Genomic DNA, 27949 nt, shown 5'->3' with positions numbered 1-27949 from the left:
TAATAAATAAAAATCTTTAAAAAACTGCACACAGCATACAAGCAAGCAACAGTTAATGAAGGACCAGCGCTCATGTCTACCTATTCTCTGATGTGGAAACTCACTTCCTCTCTTCTCCCAGGAAATACAGGTTCAGCGCAAGACCGTAAACAAATTAATTGGGCTAACAGAACTCTTATGAACATGTATGTGTTTTCTTTTACTAGTACCTCCCACATCCTAAGAATATGCCTCCTTGGGTTCAACAATGGAAACAAGCAGAAACTAAGGTTAAGAGACTCCAGTGGGCAGAGAATTTCAGTATCCGCTGGGCTGCTGTAATTGGAACTTGAGCATGCGATTTAATTTTTGCAGTGATAATGGAAGAGAGGAATGAGGGTTTTCTCACTTGCTGAATAATGCACAGTGAGAACCACACCACCAAAACTGATGCAGAAATGCTTATCTCTTAGGAGTTGACAGCAACATCCCACTCCCATATCAAATGGCCTCTTTGACCTTGTCACTCCTGAGAGTAAAGATGAAAGGGTTCAGGAAAGGGATCACCATGGAAACCAGCAGTGATGCCATCCTGTTGTAATCAGCTGCCTGTGTTTGCTAGGGTTTCACGTAAAGAAACAAGTAGCTGGTTCCAAGACGGTGGAATAGGAACAGGACAGTCCAAATCAAACAAGGCAAAATTAATATTTAAAAAGGGGAGAAACAGGCTGGCACTGTGGCTCACTTGGCTAATCCTCCATCTGTGGCGCCGGCATCCCAGGTTCTAGTCCCGGTTGGGGTGCCGGGTACTAGTCCTGGTTGCTCCTCTTCCAGTCCAGCTCTCTGCTTCTGGCCTGGGAAGGCAGTGGAGGATGGCCCAAGTGCTTGGGCCCCTGCACCCACATGGGAGACCAGGAGGAAGTACCCGGCTCCTGGTTTCAGATCAGCTTAGCCCGGCTGTAGCGGCCATTAAGGGAGTGAACCAACGGAAGGAAGACCTTTCTCTCTGTCTCTCTCTCACTGTCTATAACTCTCTGTCTCTCTTTCTCTCACTGTCCAATTATGCCTGGCCAAAAAAAAAAAAAAGTGTGTGTGGGGGGGAATACAAGCCTAAGATAAAGCCATGGGAAATTTGCAGCAGGAAACCTAGGGAAAACCACAGAGATGGTCCAGGTCCTCACTGAAAGAGCATATAAAAAAAAGGAGGGCCAGCGCCATGCAGTAGGTCAATCCTCCGCCTGCTGCACCGGCATCCCATATGGGCGCCAGTTATAGTCCCAGCTGCTCCACTTCCCATCCAGCTCTCCGCTGTGGCTTGGGAAGGCAGTAGAAGATGGCCCAGGTCCTTGGGCCCCTGCACCCACATGGGAGATCCGGAGGAAGCTCCTGGCTCCTGGCTTGGGATTGGCGCAGCTCCAGCCATTGCGATTACCTGGGGAGTGAACCAACAGATGGAAGACCCTCCTCTCTGTCTGTCCCTCTCACTATCTGTAACTCTCTCAAATAAATAAATAAATAAAATATTAAAAAAAAAACAGAGTGGAGGCTCAGACCTGGGGAAGAAAATGCCTGCCCTGGCAGATCAGGTGAGAGGGGAATCCACGGGCACATGGAGCTGTGGATAGCAGTGGGAGGGAGAGTTTGGTGAACTGCTTTTAAGTTCCACACAAGTAAAAGAATAAATGAGGAGGTGGAGCACCTCCCTCCTCTCCACTCTCCCACCCTGCAGAGACCTGTAGCCTGCTGGGAAAAGCCATTTTGCTCCTTTGTTCGTGTTTTGGACTCAGGCAGGTGGTTGCCACCCCTACCTCCCGTGTGCGAGCCTAGCAATAGCAGGGGTCGCCTCAACCCCCACCCAAACAACAAGGGCCACACAATGCAGCATAATTCCTTCCCCACCACCACCAATGCAAGCTGTACAGCAAGGGGAAGCACCACCTATGGGAAGCTCATGCCCACCCACCACCACGAGGAGTGAGCCAAGATCCAGTAGGCAGGAGCACTGCATAGTCATCCAATACCTACAGACCTATAGCAACTCATAACAGGGGGAACCATGTGCCCAAAAAAGACTCCACAGATCAAAGTTGTAGTTCATTAAGCAGTGGGAATGAGTGCTGAACACACCAGGGACTAACACCAGGGCATTCTGCAGCTGTGAGGAGAAGGGCGGGTCATACACCCTCCTCCATCTGGATAACCAGAGGAGAGCTACAGAGCCCCATGAGGGCCTTACCTTGGATACTTGCTCCACCCAGGCACACCCAGCACACACCTCTTGGTGAGACATCCCACTAAGCCACAAAGACAAAAACCAAGATAAAAGCCACCAGACAATAAAAAAATAAACCTAAACACTATAATATGTCAACTGTAGAAGGTGAAGATGAAGAGACTGAGAATATGCTGGGAATGGAATTCCAAAGATTAATCATCAGATTACTTAGAAGCCATCAGAAGCAAATTCACAAATTAAATGAAAAATTTTCACATGAAATTGATATTAAAAAGAAATCAGATTGAAATGCTAGAAATGAAGAATTCAATAGATCAAATAAAAATGCAGTGGAAATTCTTAACAACAGCGTAGGTGAGGAAAAAGAAAGAACATCTGAACTAGAAAACAAATTTCTGGAAATTTTACAGTTGGATAAAAAAAAAAAAAAGAAGAAAAATTAGAAAACTAAAAAACACTATTAGAGATCTACAAGATTCTATCAAGTGACCTAACATATGGGTCTGAGTCAGGAACTCCCGAAGGCATGAAAAGAGAGAAAGGATTATAAGGCATTTTTAACGAAATAGTAATGGAAAATTTCCTGAATTTGGAGAAAAAAGGGACATCCAAATACAGGAAGAACACAGAACTCCCAATAGACACAACCAGAAAAGATCTTCACCACAACACGTTGCAGTAAAACTCCCCACAATAAAACATGAAGATTCTAAAATGTGTGAGAGAAACACCTGCTCACATTCAGAGGAACTGCAATTAGACTCACAGTGGACTTCTCATCAGAAACCCTGCAGGCTAGGAGAGAATGGCAAGATATATTTCAAGTCTTAAGAGAAAAAAACTGTCAACCCAGAATACAGTACCCTGAAAATCTCTCATTTATGAATGAAGGTGAAATAAAGACCTTCCATAACAAACAGAAAATGAATTTGTAACTACCTGACCAGCTCCAAATAGATGCTCAAGGATGTGGTACACACAGAAACAAAGAAACATGGTCATCACTATGAAAGAAGGAGAAGGCAGAAAATCCCCCAGTAAAAGTACAAAGGAAACCCAAAGTAAAAAAAAAAAAATAGAGAACTATTAATGGAAATATGGCAGGCAAAGACATTACATAACAATAGTCACCCTGAATGTAAATGGCCTCAGCTCTACAGTTAACCAACAGACCGGTTGAATGCATTCAGAAACAAAACCCATTTACTTACTGTCTACAAAAAACACATCTCATCAAGAAAGATGCATGCAGACTGAAAGGGAAAGGATGGAAAAAGATAATCCATGCTAACAGAAACCAAAAAAGAGCTGGTGTAGCCATCCTAATAGCAGACAAAATAAATTTTCACACAAAAACTATTAAAAGCGACAAAGAAGGGCACAAAATAATGATTAAGGGATCACTTCAACAGGAAGATGTGACTATTATAAATGCATATGCATCTAATTACAGGACACCTAGCTATCTAAAAGAAATGTTAATGGATTTAAAGGGAGACACAGGGCCGGCACCATGGCTCAATAGGCTAATCCTCCACCTGCAGCGCCAGCACCTCAGGTACTAGTCCCCATCAGGGCGCCAGATTCTCTCCCGGTTGCTCCTCTTCCAGTTCAGCTCTCTGCTGTGGCCCGGGAGGGCAGTGGAGGATGGCCCAAGTCTTTGGGTCCTGCACCCGCATGGGAGACCAGGAGAAGCACCTGGCTCCTGGCTTCAGATCAGCGTGGTATGCCGACCACAGCACGCCAGCCACAGCGGCCACTGTGGGGTGAACCAATGGAAAAGGAAGACCTTTCTCTCTGTCTCTCGCTCTCACTGTCCACTCTGCCTGTCAAAAAAAAAGGGAGACACAGACTCAAATACAATATAATGGGGGACTTCAATACCCCACTTTTAACAATGGACAGATCAACAAGAACAGAAAATCAGCAAGGAAACACAAGAGTTAATTGACACTATAGGCCAAATGAACCTCACAGATATCAACAGGGCTTTACATCCTACAGCCACAGAATACAGATTCTTCTCACCAGTGCATGGAACTTTCTCAGGATTGACAATATGCTAGGCCATAAAGCAAGTCTCAGAAAATTCAAAAAAAAATCAAAATCATACTATGCATATTCTGTGACCACAATGGAATGAAGCTTGTAATCAACAACTCAGGAACCCCCAGAACATATGCAAACACATGGAGAATGAACGACATGATCCTGAATGAAGAGTGGGTCATAGAAGAAATCAAAAGAGAAATCAAAGTTTCTGGAAATAAATGAAGATGACAATCCAACATATCAAAACTTTAAAAGCAGTGTTAATAGGAAAGTTTATAGCAATCAGAGCCCACATAAAGAAACTAGAAAAGCACCAAATAAATGAGCTATCAATGCATCTCAAGGATCTAGAAAAACAATAGCAAACTAAACCCAAAACTAGTAGGAGAAAAGAAATAATTAAAATTAGAGAAGAAATCAACAAAATTGAAACCAATAAAACAATATAAAAGATCAGCAAAACGAAGAGCTGGTTTTTTGAAAAAATAAATAAAATTGACACACTGTTGGCCCTACTAACCAAAAAAAAAAAAAAAAAAAAGTGGGGGAGACCCAAATGAATAAAATCAGAGATGAAAAAGGAAATGTGAGAGAAGATGGCGGAATAGTGAGGGCGCGCACCGATAGTCCGGGAAAATTTAGTTTAATAAAAGGGGAGTTACGGTAGCCGCAGAAAATAGAACCAAACAAAAAATTGCAGGGGAAACCCTTCTGAATGGAGCAGGCGTGAATCGGAGGACCTACTGGGAGAACAAGGTCACCCACCGCGCGGAAGCCAAGTCGCGGGACCCAGCCGCAGAAGCCCCAGGGTCTGCGCGACAGTGCTCCAAGGAGAGTGCATGCCACACAGACAACTGCGGGGAGATTTGGGACGCTCAGGGCTCCGAGTCCACACATCGGCGCTGGAAGGGGAGGTGAGCTCAATAACCCGAGACATTGGTGGGGAAACGGGGGTCAGAATCTAGAAGGGGGCCGGAAAGTGCAGCAAACTCACTACCGGAAAGAAGGAAAAAAAAAAGCTTCGGGGTTTCTCTTCCCTCTAACCTTGCAAAGGTTACAAGGCCACAAGGCTTGAAGAATTCCCAAGAGACAAAGAGCAGGCCTCCTCTTTGGATTTACATATCAATGGGGGAGAGTTAAGGAACTGAGTCACTACAATTCAGTAGCCTAGGCAACCCAGTGGGAGTCCAGAGGAGCCAAAGACTGGAAGCTAAATACCATCAATTCTGCACAGCCCTGCCCTGCGGTGTTACTTACCCCCTGAATAAATAAAATAAATAAATAAATAAAAAGAGAGAGATTTACCACGCATAACCTGAGGGTGTCACCTTTGCACACCCTTAACCAGGAAGAACCAGGCAGAGCTCTCAGGCCGCACCCATCTCAAGCCTCCAAGGCTCCTCTAACAGCAGGCAGTCCACTTAACACGGACACAGTATAAAAAAAAAAAAAAAAAAAAGAAAAAAAAGAAAAAAAAGCACAGTGACGCAAGAAGAATTAACTATGCCGAGTAACAAACACAGAAATAGAGGGAGCAAGATCAACGATGACACTATGATGCCTCCAAATAAGCAAAACACCCCAAGCCAAGAGTATGAAGATGATGAGATAGAAGAAATGCAAGATACGGATTTCAAAAAATTTATGATAAGAACATTTAGAAGTTTTCAAAAGCAAATCCTTGAACTACAGAAATCCTTAATGGACAAGATTGAAAATCTTTCTTGTGAAAATGAAATTTTAAGGAAGAGTCAAAATGAAACTCAGAAACTAGTAGAACAGGAAAGTGTAATAGTCAAGAGAAATCAAAATGAAATGAAGAGCTCAATAGATCAAATGACAAACACATTAGAAAGCCTTAAAAACAGAATGGGTGAAGCAGAAGAGAGAATATCGGACTTAGAAGATAGAGCACAGGAAAACATACAGTCAAACCAAAGAAAAGAAGAGGAAATTAGAAACCTAAAAAATATTGTTGGGAATCTACAGGATACTATTAAAAAAACCAACATTCGAGTTCTAGGAGTTCCTGAAGGCATGGAGAGAGAGAAAGGATTGGAAGGCCTTTTTAGTGAGATACTAGCAGAGAACTTTCCAGGTTTGGAGAAGGACAGAGATATCCTAGTACAGGAAGCTCATAGAACCCCCAGTAAACATGACCAAAAGAGATCCTCACCACGACACGTGGTAATTAAACTTACCACAGTGAAACATAAAGAAAAGATCCTAAAATGTGCAAGAGAGAAACGTCAGATTACTCTCAGAGGATCTCCAATCAGACTCATAGCTGACTTCTCATCAGAAACCCTACAAGCTAGGAGGGAATGGCGAGACATAGCACAGGTGCTAAGAGAGAAAAATTGCCAGCCCAGAATATTATATCCTGCCAAGCTCTCATTTGTGAATGAAGGTGAAATAAAGACCTTTCATAGCAAACAGAAATTGAAAGACTTTGTGGCCACTCGTCCGGCCCTGCAAAAGATACTTAAAGATGTGCTACACTCAGAAACACAGAAACACGGCCATCAATATGAAAGAAGGGAAAGGAAGAACACCTACCAGTAAAAGAGCATGGGAAGCTCAAAGCATATACTAGAAAATATTTCCGGGAAAATGGCAGGGCAAAGTCACTACGTATCAATTGTCACATTGAACATTAATGGTCTGAATTCCTCAGTTAAAAGACACCGTTTGGCTGACTGGCTCACAGAACACAACCCAACTATTTGTTGCCTACAAGAAACACATCTCTCTAACAAAGAGGCATGCAGACTGAAAGTGAAAGGTTGGAAAAAGATATTCCATGCCAACAGAAACCAAAAAAAAGCAGGTGTAGCCATATTAATATCAGACAAAATAAACTTTAATACAAAAACTGTTAAGAGAGACAAAGAGGGACACTATATAATGATTAAGGGTTCAATTCAACAGGAAGATGTAACTATTATAAATGTATATGCACCTAATTACAGGGCACCGGTCTATTTAAAAGATATGTTAAGGGACTTAAAGGGAGATTTAGATTCCAATACAATAGTACTGGGGGACTTCAATACTCCACTCTCAGAAATAGACAGATCATCCGGACAGAAGATCAACAAGGAAACAGCAGATTTAATTGACACTATTGCCCAAATGGATCTAACAGATATATACAGAACTTTCAACCCTACATCTACAGACTTCACATTCTTCTCAGCAGCGCATGGAACCTTCTCTAGGATTGATCACATACTAGGCCATAAAGCAAGTCTCAGCAAATTTAAAAGAATTAGAATCATACCATGCAGCTTCTCAGACCACAGCGGGATGAAGCTGGAAATTAGCAACTCAGGAAACCCCAGAAAGTATGCAAACACATGGAGACTGAACAACATGCTCCTGAATGAACACTGGGTCATTCAAGAAATCAAAAGAGAAATCAAAAACTTTCTGGAAGTAAATGAAGACAACAACACAACATATCAAAACTTATGGGATACAGCAAAAGCAGTATTGAGAGGCAAATTTATAGCAATAGGTGCCTATATCAAGAAATTGGAAAGGTACCAAATAAATGAGCTTTCAGCGCACCTCAAGGACCTAGAAAAACTGCAGCAAACCAAACCCAAATCTAGTAGGAGAAGAGAAATAATTAAAACCAGAGAAGAAATTAACAGGATTGAATCCAAAAAAACATTACAAAAAATCAGCCAAGCGAGAAGCTGGTTTTTTGAAAAAATTAACAAAATTGACACCCCATTGGCCCAACTAACTAAAAAAAGAAGAGAAAAGACCCAAATCAATAAAATCAGAGATGAAAAAGGAAACGTAACAACAGACACCACAGAAATAAAAAGAATCATCAGAAATTACTACAAGGACCTGTATGCCAGCAAACAGGAAAACCTATCAGAAATGGATAGATTCCTGGACACATGCAATCTACCAAAATTGAACCATGAAGACATCGAAAACCTAAATAGACCCATAACTGAAACAGAAATTGAAACAGTAATAAAGGCCCTCCCAACAAAGAAAAGCCCAGGACCAGATGGATTCACTGCTGAATTCTACCAGACATTTAAAGAAGAACTAATCCCATTTCTTCTCAAACTATTCAGAACAATCGAAGAAGAGGGAATCCTCCCAAATTCTTTCTATGAAGCCAGCATCACCTTAATCCCTAAGCCAGAGAAAGATGCAGCACTGAAAGAAAATTACAGACCAATATCCCTGATGAACATAGATGCAAAAATCCTCAATAAAATTCTGGCCAATAGAATACAACAACACATCAGGAAAATCATCAACCCAGACCAAGTGGGATTCATCCCTGGTATGCAGGGATGGTTCAACATTCGCAAATCAATCAATGTGATTCACCACATTAACAGACTGCAGAAGAAAAACTATATGATTATCTCAATTGATGCAGAGAAAGCATTTGATAAAATTCAACACCCTTTCATGATGAAAACTCTAAGCAAATTGGGTATAGAAGGAACATTCCTCAATATAATCAAAGCAATTTATAAAAAACCCACAGCCAGCATCCTACTGAATGGGGAAAAGTTGGAAGCATTTCCACTGAAATCTGGCACCAGGCAGGGATGCCCACTCTCACCACTGCTATTTAACATAGTTCTGGAAGTTTTAGCCAGAGCCATCAGACAAGAAAAAGAAATCAAAGGAATACAAATCAAGAAGGAAGAAGTCAAACTATCCCTCTTTGCAGACGATATGATTCTGTACTTAGAGGATCCAAAGAACTCTACTAAGAGACTATTGGAACTCATAGAGGAGTTTGGCAAAGTGGCAGGATATAAAATCAATGCACAAAAATCAACAGCCTTTGCATACACAAGTAATGCCATGACTGAGAAAGAACTGCTAAGATCAATCCCATTCACAATAGCTACAAAAACAATCAAATACCTTGGAATAAACTTAACCAAGGTCGTTAAAGATCTCTACGATGAAAATTACAAAACCTTAAAGAAAGAAATAGAAGAGGATACCAAAAAATGGAAAAATCTTCCATGCTCATGGATTGGAAGAATCAACATCATCAAAATGTCCATTCTCCCAAAAGCAATTTATAGATTCAATGCAATCCCAATCAAGATACCAAAGACATTCTTCGCAGATCTAGAAAAAATGATGCTGAAATTCATATGGAGGCACAAGAGACCTCGAATAGCTAAAGCAATCTTGTACAACAAAAACAAAGCCGGAGGCATCACAATACCAGATTTCAGGACATACTACAGGGCAGTTGTAATCAAAACAGCATGGTACTGGTACAGAAACAGATGGATAGACCAATGGAACAGAATTGAAACACCAGAAATCAACCCAAACATCTACAGCCAACTTATATTTGATCAAGGATCTCAAACTAATTCCTGGAGCAAGGACAGTCTATTCAATAAGTGGTGCTGGGAAAACTGGATTTCCACGTGCAGAAGCATGAAGCAAGACCCCTACCTTACACCTTACACAAAAATCCACTCAACGTGGATTAAAGACCTAAATCTACGTCCTGACACCATTAAGTTATTAGAGAACATTGGAGAAACCCTTCAAGATATTGGCACAGGCAAAGAATTTCTGGAAAAGACCCGGGAGGCACAGACAGTCAAAGCCAAAATCAACTATTGGGATTGCATCAAATTGAGAAGTTTCTGTACTGCAAAAGAAACAGTCAGGAGAGTGAAGAGACAACCGACAGAATGGGAAAAAATATTTGCAAACTATGCAACAGATAAAGGGTTAATAACCAGAATCTACAAAGAGATCAAGAAACTCCACAAAAACAAAACCAACAACCCACTTAAGAGATGGGCCAAGGACTTCAATAGACATTTTTCAAAAGAGGAAATCCAAATGGCCAACAGGCACATGAAAAAATGTTCAAGGTCACTAGCAATCAGGGAAATGCAAATCAAAAGCACAATGAGGTTTCACCTCACCCCGGTTAGAATGGCTCACATACAGAAATCTACCAACAACAGATGCTGGCGAGGATGTGGGGAAAAAGGGACACTAACCCACTGTTGGTGGGAATGCAAACTGGTCAAGCCACTATGGAAATCAGTCTGGAGATTCCTCAGAAACCTGAACATAACCCTACCGTTCGACCCAGCCATCCCACTCCTTGGAATTTACCCAAAGGAGTTTAAATTGATAAAGAAAAAAGCGATCTGCACCCTAATGTTTATTGCAGCACAATTCACAATAGCCAAGACCTGGAACCAACCTAAATGCCCATCAATGGTAGACTGGATAAAGAAATTATGGGATATGTATTCTTTAGAATACTATACTGCAGTAAGAAACAACGAAATCCAGTCATTTGCAACAAAATGGAGGAATCTGGAACACATCATGCTGAGTGAAGTAAGCCAGTCCCAAAGGGACAAATACCATATGTTCTCCCTGATCGGTGACAACTGACTGAACACCAAAAAGGAAACCTCCTGAAGTGAAATGGACACTATGAGAAATGGTGACTTGATCAGCATAGCCCTGACTGCTAATGGACACTTTAATACATTATCCCTCATAGTATTTTTTTTTTGTCTGTTCTACTTAATATGACTGGTTTAATTCTGTAATTATCACACAGTTATTCTTAAGTGTTGAAAATTAACTGAAATGTGATCCCTGTTAAACATAAAAGTGGGAATAAGAGAGGGAAGAGATGTATAATTTGGGGCATGCTCGGGCTGACTTGCCCCAATTGGTAGAGTTGGAAACATACCAGGGGATTCCAATTCAATCCCATCAAGGTGGCATGCGCCAATGCCATCTCACTATTCCAAGTGATCAATTTCAGTTCACAATTGATCATAATGAAAGGACTAAGAGTCAAAGGGAGCACATAAACAAGTCTAGTATCTGCTAACACTAACCGATAGAATAAATAAAGGGGAGAGTGATCCAACATGGGAAGTGAGATACTCAGCAGACTCATAGAATGGCGGATGTCCTAAATAGCACTCTGGCCTCAGAATCAGCCCTAAAGGCACTCGGATCTGGCTGAAAAGCCCATGAGAGTATTTCAGGCATGGAAAGCCAAGACACTCTGGCAAAAAGATCTCTGTGAGTGAGATCCCAGTGGAAAGAACAGGTCTTCAAAGAAGGAGGTACCTTTCTCTGAAGGGAGGAGAGAACCTCCACTTTGACTATGACCTTGTCTAAACAAGATAAGAGTCGGAGAACTCAAGGGGCTTCCATAGCCTTGGAAACTCATGACTGGTGCATAGGGAGATTACTGATGCCATAAACAGGAGTGTCAATTGGTAAAGTCAACAACAGGAGTCACTGTGCACTTACTCCTCATGTAGGATCTCTGTCCTTAATGTGCTGTACACTGAGGCTTAATGCTATAACGAGTACTCAAACAGTATATTTCACTTTGTGTTTCTATGGGGGTGCAAACGATTGAAATCTTTACTTAATGTACACTAAACTGATCTTCTGTTAAAAAAAAAAAAAAAGAAACTATCAATTCCCAACTTGACTCTCACTGGGATTAAACATGACAATAGGTCTGATCTGATTTCATCATCATTTAAAAAAAATTCATCTATTATTTTTCACTTTATGTTTCTGTGTGGGAACAAACTGTTGAAATCCTTACTTAAGGTATACTAAGCTGATCTTCTGTATACTAAGATAATCGAAAATGAATCTTGATGTGAATGGAAGGGGAGAGGGAGTGGGAAAGGGGAGGGTGGTGGGTGGGAGGGACTGTATGGGGAGGAAAGCCATTGTAACCCATGAGTCGTACTTTGGAAATTTATATTCATTAAATAAAAGATAAAAAAAAAAAAAAAAAAAAAAAAAAAAAAAGGAAATGTAACAACAGACACCACAGAAATAAAAAGAATAATCAGAAATTACTACAAACTGGAAAATGTAGCAGAAATGGATAGGTTCCTGGACACACATGATCTACCTAAATTGAGCCATGAAGATAGAAAACCTAAACAGACCAATAAAGAACGTGCATTAGTCATAAAGACCCTCCAAACAAGGAAATGCCCAGGACAGGATGGCTTTACTGCTGAATTCTACCAAAAATTTAAATAAGAACTAACTCCAATATTTCTCAAGCTATTCAAGACAATGAAAAGGGAAAGAATCCTCCCAAATTCTTTCTACAAAGCCAGCATCACCGTAATTCCTAAACTCGAAAAAGATAAAACAGAGAAAGAGAACTAAAGACCAAACTCTCTGATGAATATAGATGCAAAAATCCTCAACAAACTACTAGCCCATTGAATCCAACAACACATCAGAAAGCTCATTCACCCAGACCAGCGGGATTTATTTCTGGTATGAAGGAATGGTTCAACATTCACAAATCAATGTGATACATCACATTACAAATTGAAGAATAAAAACCATATGATTATTTCAATAGATGCAGAGAAAACATTTGACAAAATACAATATCCTTTCATGATGAAAACTCTAAGCAAATCGGAAATAGAAGGAACATTTCTCAACACAATTAAGGCAATTTATGACAAACCCATTGCCAATTTCCTATTGAATGGGACAAAGTTGGAAGCAATCCCACTGAGATCTGGGACCAGACAAGGGGGCCCACTGTCACCACTGCTTTTCCATATAATCCTGGAACTTTTATCCAGAGCCATCAGGCAATAAAAAAAATCAAAGGGATACAAATTGGGAAGGCGGAACTCAAAATATTCCTACTTGCAGATGACATGATCCTATACACAGGGGATCCAAAAGACTCCACTCAGAAACTATTGGATGTCATAGATGAGTTTGGAAATGTAGCAGGATATAAAATCAACACACAAAAATTAACAGCCTTTGTATATGCAGACAATGCCATGGCTAAAAATAAGCTTCTAAGATCAATACCATTCATATTAGCTACCAAAAAATCAAATACCTTGGAATAAATTTAACCAAGGATGTCAAATATCTCTATGATGAGAATTATAAAACATTAAAGAAATAGAAGATACAAAAAATGGAAAATCTTTTTGTTCATGTATTGAAAGAATCAAAATGTCCACACTAATGAAAGCAATTTACAGATTATATGTGCTACTAATCAAAATACCAAAGACAATCTTCTCAGATATAGAAAAATGATATTGAAATTTATATGAAAACATAGGAGACCCTAAATAGCTAAAGAAATCTTATACAACAAAAACAAAGCCAAGATTTCACAATACCAGATTTCAAGACATACTACAGGGCAGTTACAATCAAACAGCCTGGTACTGGTACAAAAACAGATGGATAGACCAGTGGAACAGAATAGAAACACCCAAAATCAAACCAACCATCTACAACCAACTTATCTTTGACAAATGTGCTAAAACCAATCCCTTGAGCAAGGACAATCTCTTAAACAAATGGTACTGGGAAAACTGGATTTTCACATGCAGAAGTATGAAGAAGACCCCTGCCTGACACCTTTCACCAAAATCTACTCAAAATAGACTAAAGACCTAAATCTATGACCTTACACCTTCAACTTATTAGAGAACATTGGGGAAACCCTATAAGACTTAGGTATAGGCAAAGTGTTCTTGGAAAAACCCCAGAGGCACAGGCAATCAAAGCCCAAATTGACAAATGGGATTACATAAAACTGAGAAGCTTCTGTACTGCAAAGAAATAACCAGCAGAATCAGAGAAAATATTCACTAACTATACAACTGATAAAGGATTAATAACCAGAATATACAGAGAGATCAAGAAACTCAACCAAAAAAAACAAACAATTTGGTTAAGAATTGGCAAATGAGTTAAATAGACATTTTTCAAAAGAGGAAACCCAAATGGCCAGCAGACACATGAAAAAATGCTCAGGATCACCAGCAATCAGAGAAATACAGATCAAAACCACAATGAGGTTTCACCTCACCCCTGTTAGAATGGCTCACATACACAAATCAACAAACATCAAATGCTGGTGAGGATGTGGGGAAAAGGTACTCTAATCCATTGTTGTTGAGAATTTAAATTGGTAAAGGCAAAATGGAAGACAGTGTGGAGATATCTCAGAGGTCTGAATATATACCAACCACATAACCCAGCCATCCCACTCCTGGGAATCTACCCAAGGGAAATGAAAACAGCATATGAAAGAGCTATCTGTACCTCCATATTTATTGCAGCTCAACTCACAAGCACAAAGACATGGAATTAACACAAAGGCCCATCAACTAAAGAAATTATGGGATATGTACACCATGGAATACTCACAGCAATAAAAAAATGAAGTCCGGTCATTTACAACAAAATGGATGAAACTGGAAAACATCATATGTAGTGAAACAAGCCAGTTCAAAAGCACAAATTCTATATGTTCTTCTTGACTTGTGATAACTAACAGAGCACCTAACAGGCATTATATAGAAATAAAATTGACTTTTAAGAAGCAATGATTTTGAATTTTTTTATTTTAAAGTTTTTATTTAATGAATCCATTTTTCAAAGGTACAACTTTAGAAATAAAGTGGTTCTTTCCCTCAAACCCAGCCTCCCACCCTGACTCCCATCCTACCTCCCTCTCTCTCTCCCATCGCCTTCTTCATTATGGTTCATTTTTAGTTTCATTTTATATACAGAGGACTAACTCTATGTTGAGCACTGATTTCAACAGTTTGCATCCCCTCACATACATACAACATATACAGTACAGTTTGAGAACAAGATTTGCAGTTAATTCTCATAGTATAACTCATTAAGGACAGAAGTCCTACATGGGGAGTAAATGCACAGTGACTTCTGTTATTACTTTAACAATTAACACTCTTATTTATGATGTCAGTGATCACCCAAGGCTCTTGCTATGGGCTGCCAAGGCTATGGAAGCCTTTTGTGACCATAGACACCATCAGTATTTGTACACAGGCATAAGCAAAGTAGATGTTCTCTCTTCCCTTCAGAGAAAAGTACATCCTTCTTTGATGGCCCCTTCTTTCCACTGAGGTCTCTCAGAGATCCTTCATGTAGGATATGTTTTGCCAGAGTCTTGGATTTCCATGCCTGAAATGCTCTCACAGGCCTTTCAGCCAGACCAGGAAGCCTTAAGGATTGATTCTGAGGTAAGAGTGTTATTTACAGTGAATGTAACTCTAGGAGTTTGCTGTGTGGACTGGAGAATCAATGATTTTAAACAATCCTTCACTTGAATATTGAGGAACAGCTTTTGATTCTATACTTTTATCTTTTTTCCTTCATAATATTTTTCTTATCTTTTTTCTTTCATATAAATATTGAACTCTTTACTTAACATAGAGTTAACCATATATGTACAAAGGTAATTGAAAATAGATATTAGTAAAGAATGAGAATAAGAAAAGGAAGAGGAAGGGGGTGGGAGTGGGGGTGGGAGAGTGGGCACAGTGGGAAGAATTATCAAGATACTAAAGCTGCAATTGTGAAATGTATGAATTTTGTAACTGCAAAGCAGCATAGTCCTGCTTAGATTCCTACGGACTTACTTCTAAGGGTACAGCTTAACAACTTGCCATAGGACCCAAATTCCCTTAAGCTGGCTGGTAAAAATAGCAGCTGAAGTGTTATAAAGATCAAATAGATAGGATTAAGTGGTAAAGTGACCATATAGATAGGATCAAGTGTTAAAATGATCATATAAATAGGACTAAGTGTTTGGAAACAATGATAGACAACTAAAAAGGAGTGAAGGCTCCAACATGGGAAGCAGTACATACAGAAGACTCATAGAATGACAATTGCATTAAGCATTAAGTAACACTCTGTCCTCAGAATCAGCCTTGGGGCCAGTGCCATGGCTCACTTGGTCAATCCTCCGCCTGCGGACCTGGCATCCCATATGGGTGCCAGGTTCTAGTCCTGGTTGCTCCCCTTCCAGTCCAGCTCTCTGCTTTGGCCCGGAAAGGAAGTGGAGGATGGCCCAGGTGCTTGGGCCCCTGCACCCACATGGGAGACCAGGAGGAAGCACCTGGCTCCTGGCTTCAGATTGGTGTAGCTCCAGCTGTAGCGGCCATTTGGGGGGGAGGGTGAACCAATGGAAGGAAGACCTTTCTCTCTCTAACTCTGTCAAAAAATAAATAAATAAATAAAAAAGAATCAGTCCTTGAGGCATTCTGGTCTGAAAAGTCCAGGGGGAGCATTTTAGGCATGGAATGCCAAGACACTCTGGCAACAAACGTCCTACATAAAGGACCCCTGTGGGTGAGACCCCAGTTGAAAGAAGTGGCCACCAAAGAAGGATGTACTTTTCTCTGAAGGGAGGAGAGAACTTCTACTTTGCTTATGGCCTTTTCTAAATACTGTAGGAATCTGTGGACCCAAAAGGCTTCCATAGCCTAGGCAGCTCACGTCAAGAGCCTTGGGTTATCACTGATGTCATCTATAGGAGTGTTATTTGTTAAATAAACAAGAATCACTGTGCACTAATTTCCAATGCAGGACCTCTGTCCCCAAAGAGTTGTATCATGAGACATAATAGTAAAATCTGTTCTCAAAAATCACTTCCTTTTACTGTATTAAATGGATGATATTATTATGTCTCTAAGTTATAGTTATGTCTAAGAACTTGCAAAAGATGTATCATCCTTGGGTTCTTCTTTAAAGACAATTAGGTTTCTAAAAAGAAAGAAGGGGGAGGAAGGAAGGGAAAAGAGGTAGGGGAGAGCAAAATCACCTTCAAGAAGCAATGACATAGAACAGCCCTGTCTAGACTGTTGAGGAACAGTTGGAACAGTTCTCTTAGTTATTTTTATTACATTCTTTCTCTTTTTTTCTTTTTCTTTTTCTTTTTCTGTCTCAAACTAAATAGGAGATGGAGGAGAAAGGAGGGGGAGAATGGGTGGAGGGCAGGTATGGTGGGAAGAATTACTATGTTCCTAATGTTTTATTTTTGAGATACAAACAAATAAACAAAAAAGAAACAAGTAACTGTCGTAGCCAATCACAACAAAGGTGAAGTGGGAGGCACACGTGGAGAAGGCTTTCTTCTGGCCAGAGGCTCAGGTGATCTTGAGGATGGTGGGAGTGATATAGGTGTAGGAGACAGTGAGATCACACAATCAATGATAATGGAAACAGCCCTTAAGAAAACAATAAACTCTGTAAAAAGAGTGTCATCACAGGATAGTTTGAGTAACTGCCCCCGATCATAGTAAAAGTGGTCTAACAGATTTGATTTGCAGAAGGTAAATTGAAATGTGGCATAGACTGACCAGAATCCAGAGAGAACCCCAAATGTCCATGATGCAATGACCGCCCAGATGCAGCTACAGCTGTTAATAATTATGTAGTTATCTCAAGGAGTTACAGATAGACACACAACACTTTTCGGTCATTGCTCCAAGTAGTCTGAACTCTGTGGTCCCCCAAAAAAGGTAGAGGAAGAGCTGGACAATACATCCAGCCAAAGATATTGTCTATGTGCCAGGGAGCAGCAATCCCCACAGCATCACAGGGATGATTATGGTTTTGACAAGGATCTCCAGGACAGAGAGGTTGTTGAGGAAAACATACCAGAGGAATTCAGGTGATGATCAACACAGACAATGATGATGATGACCCTGCTGCCCATTAATGTCACTGAATAGAAGAACAGGAACCAAGTGAAAAGAGCTTGATGGAGTTCATGGGATGCAGGGAAGCCTAGAAGGCAGAACTCAGTGGCACCTAAATGACTGTCCATTATCAAGTCCTGCTCTGCTTCTTGTGAAACTTAGAGACCAAAGGAGAGTTACTCCCAAGAGAGAAGAAAGATTGGAATGTGGAACCATTTCCAACCTGATGTTCAGGCAGTATGATATGCCCCTGCCACCATGCTGTACACATGCCAGAGCTAAATGATTTCACCTCAAGTCCCATGCATAGCCCTAGGAGGAGATGGTACCTGGCACAGACTCAAACGCATTAGCTACCAGGGATATCTGGTTCCCTATCTCTCCATTTAACCTATTACTCAGATATTACCTCTTCAAAGGACTCTTGCCAACTACCCCTGGAACAGAAAAGGCACACTAGTTACTACACTTCAATTTTCTTCATAGCATTTGTCATATCTGATATCATATGCTTAACTGTTTATTTTATGCCTTCATTTATGTTTAAAAAATTATAGCCAGGGCAGAACCATTTAAAACACCTAACCTGTGGCATGTATGTTCAAGGGGAGTACAGATGCTATCCCATACACATGACAATAAGTAAGGCATGTAAGATATTGGTTTATTGATCATGTCCTGGAGGAAAAAAAAAAAACAGAAAAACTGATTTGGGAGGATATGAATTTTATTTCATTAATTTATGACTCATCTATAAAATGAGCATATATACCCTATGAGGACAAGCATATGTCTTCTTCAATCTGTATTCTGAGATTGGTGTGGGAAAAGTACATATATTTACTTTTCCTTGAGAAAAAGTAAGTAAAGGGTCCAGCGCTGTGGTATAGTATGCTAAGCCTCCACCTACAGCGCTGGCATCCCATATGGATGCCGGTTCATGTCCCAGGTGCTCCTCTTCCAATAAACTCTGTTTATGGCCTGGAAAAGCAGTGGAAGATGGCCCAAGTGCTTGGGTCCCTTCACCCATGTGGGAGACTTGGAGGAAGCTTCTGGCTTTGGATTGGCCCAGCTCAGGCTATTACAGACATTTGGGGAGTGAACCAGCAGATGGAAGGGGGGCCTTTCTCTCTGTCTTTCAAATAAATAAAATCTTTTTTTAAAAAGTAAGCAGTGATGAAAAACTAGAAGATGATGCATGCATGACCTGGGATTAAATGATACTTGTCTTAGCCGTGGTCAAACCCATGTCTCTATCTATCTAGCACTGGGACAAAAGAGAGCTGAAAGTACTCGGCTGTGGAGGAGGGATTTGGGGATGAGCCAGTGCCTTCTGCTACTCCCCTAGTCCTCTCTTCACACTCCCATTGTCCTTGTTCTAGAAGGCAGCCCTGGTCAGCACCTCCCTTACACTTCATCTCCTATTCTCTCCTTCACAGAAGAGAACCGTGGGGAAGACACTCACCAATATGGAGGGACTTCACTCACTTCTACTGTCCTGGGGTGTGGCTGAGGCTAACACCTGCTGCCCAGTCCTGAGACATGCACAGAGAGCAGAGCCACCTGCTGCTGTCCCCACTTACGGTAGGGAAGGAAACTGTCCTCACAGAGGAGTATAGCAGACAGTTCAGAAACAACAATGCCACTGTGTTGTGCAAAGCTGAAGGTCGCCCTCCCTTTCTCATTCTATCCTTCTCCTCTTTCCCAAGGGGATCTACTCACTGAGGTACCTCTTCTTAACTAGCTCAAGTTCAGGAAATCCCTAAGCAATCAACCAGGAAAAAGAACAGACTTTTAGTCATTCCCATTTTTAACCAATTAAGTTTTAGAACTTTTGAAAGTTCTTGTTTAGTGGGAAAACCTGGAATCTTACCAGCCAGGAACGCATCAATACCAGGGACCAGGGCTGTCTTTCCCCAAGGTCCTAAGTCCAGGTTTCCATAAGAAGATATCTCAGACTCAAAGCAGTTCACTTCCATCCTTCAGCCAAGGCTCTTCTTGGGATTCACTTAGTTGTTTGAAGCCAAAACTAAACTTTTTCTCCCAATAGAAGACACCATAATTCCACTTAAAACTTGCACCAACACCCGCAGAAGTCTACATGTTGGTCTCAAAGCCTTAACTTCCCCAAATACCCCTTTGAATTCTGATTACTCCTTCATTCATTGCACAGAGGCTCTTTCTCCTAGTCCCGTGGCCCCCACAGGATATAGCAGAGCAGTTCTGTGCCCGAATTTCGCTCTGCGTTGAGGTGTTGCTGGAGGTTTCCACGCCTGTGAACATATGTGTATCTTAGGCATATGAGCAAGATCCTTCCTGCCACTTTTTTCCTATGGCGTGTCCCTGATTACCAGCTGGGCTACTTCGAAGTGGGGAACAGAGGGACGGCTTCGGAGGCAGTTATATTTACAGCCTGGAAGAAGTGAAAGCATATAAATTGGAAATCTGCTTGATGCTGGAGTAAGACAAAAAGTGAGAGTTATAAAACATTTATCTAGATTTGGGCTTTTATTTTAAGCACACCTGTTATACATGAGAATGTCAACTGGTGCCTAAGGGTCTAAATTGGGAAGTTTCGCCTTTCCAATTTCTTAAATTGCACAAGCCAAAGTAGCTTGCCATGTAATTTTAGAGAAATTTTCTAAGCATGTATATCCATATTCATTTTAAGAAAATGCTGTGAAAATCTGTTTTGCAACCTTCTCTTTCTCACTTACCAACATAAAAAGAAATCCCTTCCATATCAACACACATGCCATGCCCTGTCTCTTTTTTGCAAAGTATTCCATGATATGAATGTGTGTTCTTTATCAGATACTTACACTGATAAATTTTTGCTGTTTTATTTTTATTATGAAAAATGATGTTACAAATACTTATTCAAATATAACTATAATGAATGCTTATATTTTGGAATAAATCCCTAAAGTTGGAATTTCTAGGTCAAGCTTTAAATGCATTAAAGCCACTGCTTTTTATTTGCATAAAATTATACTCCAAAGATTTTAGATTGATTTACACTATCACTAAGGCTATATGATAGGAGAGTTGTTTATTTCCTGACCTACCATGAACAGAATTTCTAATTAAAATTTTACGTTAATTTTAAATTGAAGATAGTAAAAAAAAAGACATCTTAAAAATCAACTGACTAATCTAATAAAATGGAAAATCTTTTGAAAGACAAAAATTACCTAAAATGACTCAAACTAAATGAAACAACTGAATATTCCATATAGCTTAAATGCATTGAATTCATGATGAAAAACCTTCCCACATAATAAAACTACAGATCCTGATCCAAATGGTTTTACTGGTATATTCCAAATATTTAAGGAAGAAGTAATGCCAATTCTGCACAAAATCTAGAAAATTTAGGGGAAGGGAACACTTCTCAATTCATTCTATGAGGTCAGAATCATTTTGACAACAAAGATACCACAAAAAAATCTAAAAAGCAATATCGATTATGAAAGTAGATGTAAAATTCCTAAACAAAATGTTAGAAAAGCCAAATCTATCCATATATAAGGAGGATATTATAATATACCACAACAAAGTGGTAACTTTTTTAAGAAATGCAAACTTGTTTTAACATTAGGAGATTAGTCATTATAAGCCACCATGCTACAGAATTAAACAGAAAAAACTGTGTGATCATTTCAATAGGGATAGAAAAGGCATTTGGCAAAAGTCAACATCCATTTATTAAATAACTTAACAAGGAGTAAGCATTTGGTGTAGCAAATCTGGAGTAGGACGCCACTTGGGACAACTGTATCTAATATCAGAGTGCCTGGTTTGAGTTCCGGATCCTCTGCTTCCAATCCAAATTCCTGCTAATGTGTACCTTGGCAAGCAGTAGATAATGGCTCAAGTATTTGATTCCTGCCACCCATGTGGAGACTGCTATTGAATTTTGGGCTCTTGGCTTCAGCCTGGCCCAGCCCTCACTATTTCAGGCATTTGGAGACAGAACCAGCAGATGAAAGATTTCTCTCTCTCTCTCTTCCTCTCTCCCTCCCTCTTTGTGTGTGTGTGGGGGGGGCGTGTGTGTGCGTGCACACATGCACATGTGTGTCTGCCTTTCAAATAAATTAAGAAATTAAAATAATAAAAAAGACTCCAAGAGAACTAGGAAAAAGAGATTCTTCCCCAAATGGATAAACAGAATATAGGCAAGAACCCTGCAGTATCATCAAACTTCCTGATGAAACAATACTTTCCTTCTAAGATGAGGAACAGGGTGAATGTAAAGATATCAGCTTCACCACTTCCATTGCATATGCCCTGGAAATCACAGCCAATGAAATAAAGCAAGAAAATGAATTAAAAAACACAGCTAGGAAATGAAGAAATAAAATCTGTTATCTGCAAAAGACATTATCTTGTATGTTGAGCATCCCAGTTCCAATAGAACTAATAAGTATAATTATCAAGGTCACAGAATAAAAGGCCAACATACAAACATATAAAAACATAAACATATAAACATAAAAATATAAACATATAAAATCTATTATAATCTATTATAAAAATGGTATTGTTATACACTAGCAGTGAGCAAAAAATATAATTTGAAATAAAATAATTACATTAAAATTAAATAAAAATACAACTTCAATAACATAAATAAAGGAAATTAGAGGATATATTTAATAAATTATACGTAAGAACTATAAAATTAAAACACTGCTAAAAGAAATTAAGAAAAACTTAAATAGGTGGTGAAGTATTCATATTCTATTTTCATGAAACAGAAATTTAATTTTGTTAGAATGTCAATTCTTTCCTAGTTAGTCTACAGATTATAGGCAATTTAAGTGAAAATCCCTGGAGGCTTTTTCTTAACATTGTAAAGCTGGCTTTAACATTTATATGCAAATGTGAAGATCCTGGAGTAGTCAAAACAATTTTGAAAAAGCAGAAAAAATCTGGAGGGCTGATGAAACCTAGTTTTAAGACTTACAATAAAGTTATAGCAATCAAGATGGTGGGATTTTTGCATAATATCATTTAAACCAGTGATCATACAGACAAATAAAATAAGCAATTCAGACATAGACCCAAGTATAGAGCTTTAACTGAGTTTTTAAAAGATTTATTTATTCATTTGAAGGAGAGAGAGAGAGAGAGAGAGAGAGAGAGAGAGAGAGAGAGAGAATATGAACATGAATCTTTAACTGTTGTTTCACTCCCCAAGTGACCACATTGCTGGGGTGGAACCAGGATAAAGCCAGAGCCCAGAACTGCATCTGAGCTTGCTGTGCCACAATGTCACCTGCAACTGATTTTAACCACCCTGTGTTGTTGAAGACAGAGGGCAACTGGAAGACTCACACATTGCAGCTGGGAATTATAATGGTACAAACAATAACAGTTAAACACACACCTACCATACAAACCTGTAATTCCAGTTGTAGGTATTTTCCTAAGAAAATCAAAACATATGGCCACAGAAAACACACATTTAAGAAGAGTGATAGCAGTTTATTCAATTCAAATGATAATCAAGAGATGAATGAACAAAAAAATTTTGCTATATCCACATAATGGACTACTAGGCAACAGGAAAAATGAGCTATTGATAGACGCATTGTCACGGGGCAAGGATGAGACCTAAAATGTTACATTATGTGAAAGAATCCGGATATAAATGCCAAATGCTTTATTATTCTGCTAATAAACTTAAGAAATGAAAGACACAATGTACAGTTACATAAAGCAAATGGTTGCTTTGAGGTTGAGGTTAGAATTGAAGATTGACTCAGGAGGAGTGCAAAGAAGTATTTCAGGTGATGAACATGTTCTATAATTCTTACGGAGATCAGATGTATGTATAAATTGGTTGAAACTCATTGAGACTTCCCCCTCAAAATGGCTGCAGTCATTATTTAAAATTTAATGAAGCTGGGGCTGGCGCCGTGGCTCACTAGGCTAATCCTCCGCCTGCGGCACCCGCATCCCATATGGGTGCTGGGTTCTAGTCCTGGTTGCTCCTCTTCCAGTCCAGCTCTCTGCTGTGGCCCAGGAGGGCAGTGGAGGATGGCCCAAGTGCTTGGGCACCTGCACCCGCATGGGAGACCAGGAAGAAGCACCTGGCTCCTGGTTTCAGATCAGCGCAGCAGTGGCCATGGTGGCCATTTGGGGGGTGAACCAACAGAAGGAAGACCTTTCTCTCTGTCAAAATAAATAAAAAATTTTTAAAAAAATTAATGAAGCTGAAAATATTTCTTAAGTATAAATGAAAAAAATTTAACAGATGCTCTAGTTCATCACTGGGAGCCTGATAGGAAAAGAAATGAGGTAAAGACAGATGAGGATAAAGACAACGTTGGAGTGGATCAGAACATGATCAAAATAACAAGACAAAGTGAGGTAGCTAGAATCTGGCTATGTGGTGGCAAAGGAGATGCAGGTGGGAGAGACAAGGAGAAACCTGCAGGAAAGAATGTATGCAACCCTAATTGATATCAGAGTGTGACAAGTAACTCTGACCTTTGTCCTAAACGGATGTCTCTTCAGTCGAGTACATTAAAGTATTCTTGAGTGACTTTCGTGAGGGCCTTGAGAATTTTCTTCGCAGAAAGACAGGTATTTCCATGGGCAGGGCCTTGAACACTGAGCACAACTTGGAAGTGCAAACATTTTGGGCAGAAGTGAAAGTATTTCAGCGCAATGTTGGGTCATGAATTAACTGGAAAGTGGAGTCAGAAAACATGAATGCTCACTCCTTGCACACTTACCAGCTGTGTGTTGTTCAGAGTGCACTTCTGTCCCTCTGGGTTTGGGCCTCTCTTGGGAAATATGCGGACATAAATGTACATGATATGCAATTTTCCTTCCAACTCTACTTTGCCAAAAGTCGAGGAGCAGAAATGGAGTCCTTGTTTTCTGCTCGCGGTAGGCTGAGCATTTCTGGCCTCCATGAATCTCTCAAGTACTCTCTCCGTAATGGATCTCTCCACAAAGCTAACACATGGCCTGAATCAGCTCTCTAAATGACATCACGGGCCACTGAGGGCCACACCAGGACCAATACATAGATATTTCCTACATTACCAACTTTACAGGTGAGTAAAACTGTTGAGTGAGCATCCTCTGAGCTCAAAAATCATCACAGGCATATGTTTGACTCATATGAACACACAGGTAAGAGGAGAATCATCAGGATACAAAGAAAGGAGATGCTGTGTCAGTGACATGGCAGAATAGGTAGGGTGATTACCCTTTTATTTATGACTCTGTTAACAATCTGTGTGTGTGCATGTCTCTGTGTGTTTATAAAACTGCAGATGCGGTTATTATCCCAAGAATAATAATCCTATCCACACAGAGAAGAAACACTCCTTACTTGTACTCCACAAAAGCCTCCCAACAGACTTCTGTTGTCTTCTGTTGATGCTTCTAGCCTGTTCTCCCCAGGGCATCCTGAGTAATACTTTTCTTTTTCATTTTATTTTTTCTTAAAAACAGAGATACTAATATCACAAAATGAGAGATTCATGAAAATGATCATCACATGGGGAAAGAAAGGTATATTTTATCTACATGGTATGATTCAGTGAGGTGGTATTTATATACCAAATGATATAACACTCACACACTTTTATACTCTACACTAACTGCCACAAATAAAACACATGATGTCTGTCTTCCTGAGACCGTCTAATTTCACTTAGCATAATGATCTCCAGTTTCATCCATTTTGTTGCAAATGTCAGGATTTCATTCTTTTTACAGTAAAGTAATATTCCATCATATATCTATACTACATTTCTTTTTTTTTTTGAATTTTGTCACATACTTTTCTTTTTTTTACATTTTTTATTACTTAGTAAATATAAATTTCCAAAGTATACTTTATGGATTACAATGGCTCCCCCCCCATAATTTCCCTCCCACTCGCACCCCTCCCCTCTCCCGCTCCTTCTCCCATTCCATTCACATCAAGATTCATTTTCACTTATCTTTATATACAGAAGATTGATTTAGTATATATTAAGTAAAGATTTCATCAGTTTGCACCCACACAGAAACACAAAGTGTAAAATACTGTTTCAGTACTAGTTATAGCATTACTTCACATTGGACAACACATTAAGGACAGATCCCACCTGAGAAGTAAGTACACAGTGACTCCTGTTGTCACATACTTTCCTTGAGGGTCTATTGAAATGATCATATAATTTTTTTCTTTAATATGTTAATTGATTTTTGAATATCATTCTAATATTGCATTACTGGTCTAAACCATATTATACTCCACATATTATTCTTTTTATAAATTAATGAGTTTGACTTAGAAGTTTATTTTAAAAACATTTTTTTGTATATGCTTATAAGTGATATTGGCCTCTAAGTTCCTTTTTTGGTGGGTAATGTTGGTATCCAAAGTATTCTTCCCTTATAATATGGATTGCAAATTGTTTCTCCCCACTTTATTTTGTGCATGTGTAAAATTGGTATTACTTCTTCCTAATGATCTCTATAATTCACTGATAAAGCTGTCTGGGCCTGAAGTATTTGTGGGGGGAGGCTATAACTGTGGATTTATTTCTTTAAGATAAATCATTTCTTTCAAATGGTTTATTATTTTCATTTGAATGGTAAAACCAGTTGACAAAGATATTTGTAATATCATACTTTTTTAATTTGTGCTTTCTCTTTCCTTCCATATCACTCTTCTACCTCTTTCCTTTTTTTTCTTTCAAACTTTTATTTAATGAATGTAAATTTCCAAAGTACAGATTATGGATTACAATGGCTTCCCCCCCATAATGTCCCTCCCACCCACAACCCTCCCCTTTCCCACTCCCTCTCCCCTTCCATTCACATCAAGATTCATTTTCGTTTCTCTTTATATACAGAAGATCAGTTTAGCATATATTAAGTACAGATTTCAACAGTTTGCTCCCACACAGAAACATAAAGTGAAAAATACTGTTTGAGTACTAGTTATAGCATTAAATCTCAATGTACAGCACACTAAGGACAAAGATCCTACATGAGGAGTAAGTGCACAGTGACTCCTGTTGTTGACTTAACAAATTGACACTCTTGTTTATGGCATCAGTAATCACCCTAGGCTCTTGTCATGAACTGCCAAGGCTATGGAAGCCCCCTGAGTTCACTGACTCTTATCATATTTAGACAAGGCCATGGTCAAAGTGGAAGTTCTCTCCTCCCTTCAGAGAAAGGTACCTCCTTCTTTGATGACCTATTCTTTCCACTGGGATCTCACTCACAGAGATCTTTCATTTAGGTTTTTTTTTTTTTTTTCCCCAGAGTGTTTTGGCTTTCCATGCCTGAAATAGTCTCATGGGCTTTTCAGCCAGATCCGCATGCCTTAAGGGCTGATTCCGAGGCCACAGTGCTGTTTAGGACATTTGCCATTCTATGGGTCTGCTGTGTATCTCACTTCGCATGTTGGATTGTTCTCTCCCTTTTTGATCCTATCAGCTAGTATTTGCAGACACTATTCTTGTTTATGTGATCCCTTTGGTTCTTAGTCCTTTCATTACGATCAATTGTGAACAGAAATTGATCACTGGGACTAGTGAGATGGCATTGGTACATGCCACCTCGATGGGATTGAATTGGAATTCCCTGGTATGTTTCTAACTCTACCGTTTGAGGTAAGTCAGCTTGAGCATGTCCCAAATTGCACATCTCTTCCCTCTCTTATTCCCACTCTTACATTTAACAGCGATCACTTTTCTGTTAAGTTTCAGCACTTAAGAAGAATTGTGTATTGATTACAGTATTCAACCAAAAGTATTAAGTAGAACAAACAAAAAAAATACTAAGAGGGATAACATATCAAGTTGCGCATCAACAGTCAGGGTGAGGGCTGATCAAGTCACCGTTTCTCATAATGTTCATTTCACTTTAACAGGTTTCCTTTTGGGTGCTCGGTTAGTTGTCACCTATCAAGGAGAACAATTGGTGTTTGTCCCTTTGGGATTGGCTTATTTCACTCAGCATAATGTTTTCCAAATTCCTAACAGGGATCACTTTTCAGTTAAAATTTAAACACCTACGAATAATTGTGTGTAAATTACAGAGTTCAACCAATGGTACTAGAACAAAAAAATACTAAAATGGATAAAGTATTACATTG

At 39.5% G+C, this 27949-nt stretch overlaps 2 protein-coding genes across 2 annotated transcripts in view; both read right to left on the bottom strand.

Annotated features, from left to right (window-relative positions):
• The window catches only part of KEL (Kell metallo-endopeptidase (Kell blood group)), a 304774-nt gene that overhangs the window by 89083 nt on the left and 187742 nt on the right, over positions 1-27949 (bottom strand). The gene's annotated exons all lie outside the window — the stretch shown is intronic.
• Positions 24-18078, bottom strand: OR9A2 (olfactory receptor family 9 subfamily A member 2). Its single transcript, XM_051849005.2, is given in 7 exon segments — positions 24-482; positions 484-621; positions 1889-1893; positions 17202-17321; positions 17324-17564; positions 17566-17789; positions 17792-18078. Coding segments are annotated over 7 exon segments (1032 nt in total). The 5' UTR covers positions 17955-18078; the 3' UTR covers positions 24-341.

The sequence above is a fragment of the Oryctolagus cuniculus genome, chromosome 3 (genome assembly GCF_964237555.1).
Source record: "Oryctolagus cuniculus chromosome 3, mOryCun1.1, whole genome shotgun sequence".
NCBI classification, from domain to species: domain Eukaryota; kingdom Metazoa; phylum Chordata; class Mammalia; order Lagomorpha; family Leporidae; genus Oryctolagus; species Oryctolagus cuniculus.
The sequence above is the reverse complement of the archived record's forward strand: the minus strand, read 5'-3'. Positions and strand labels throughout refer to the sequence as shown.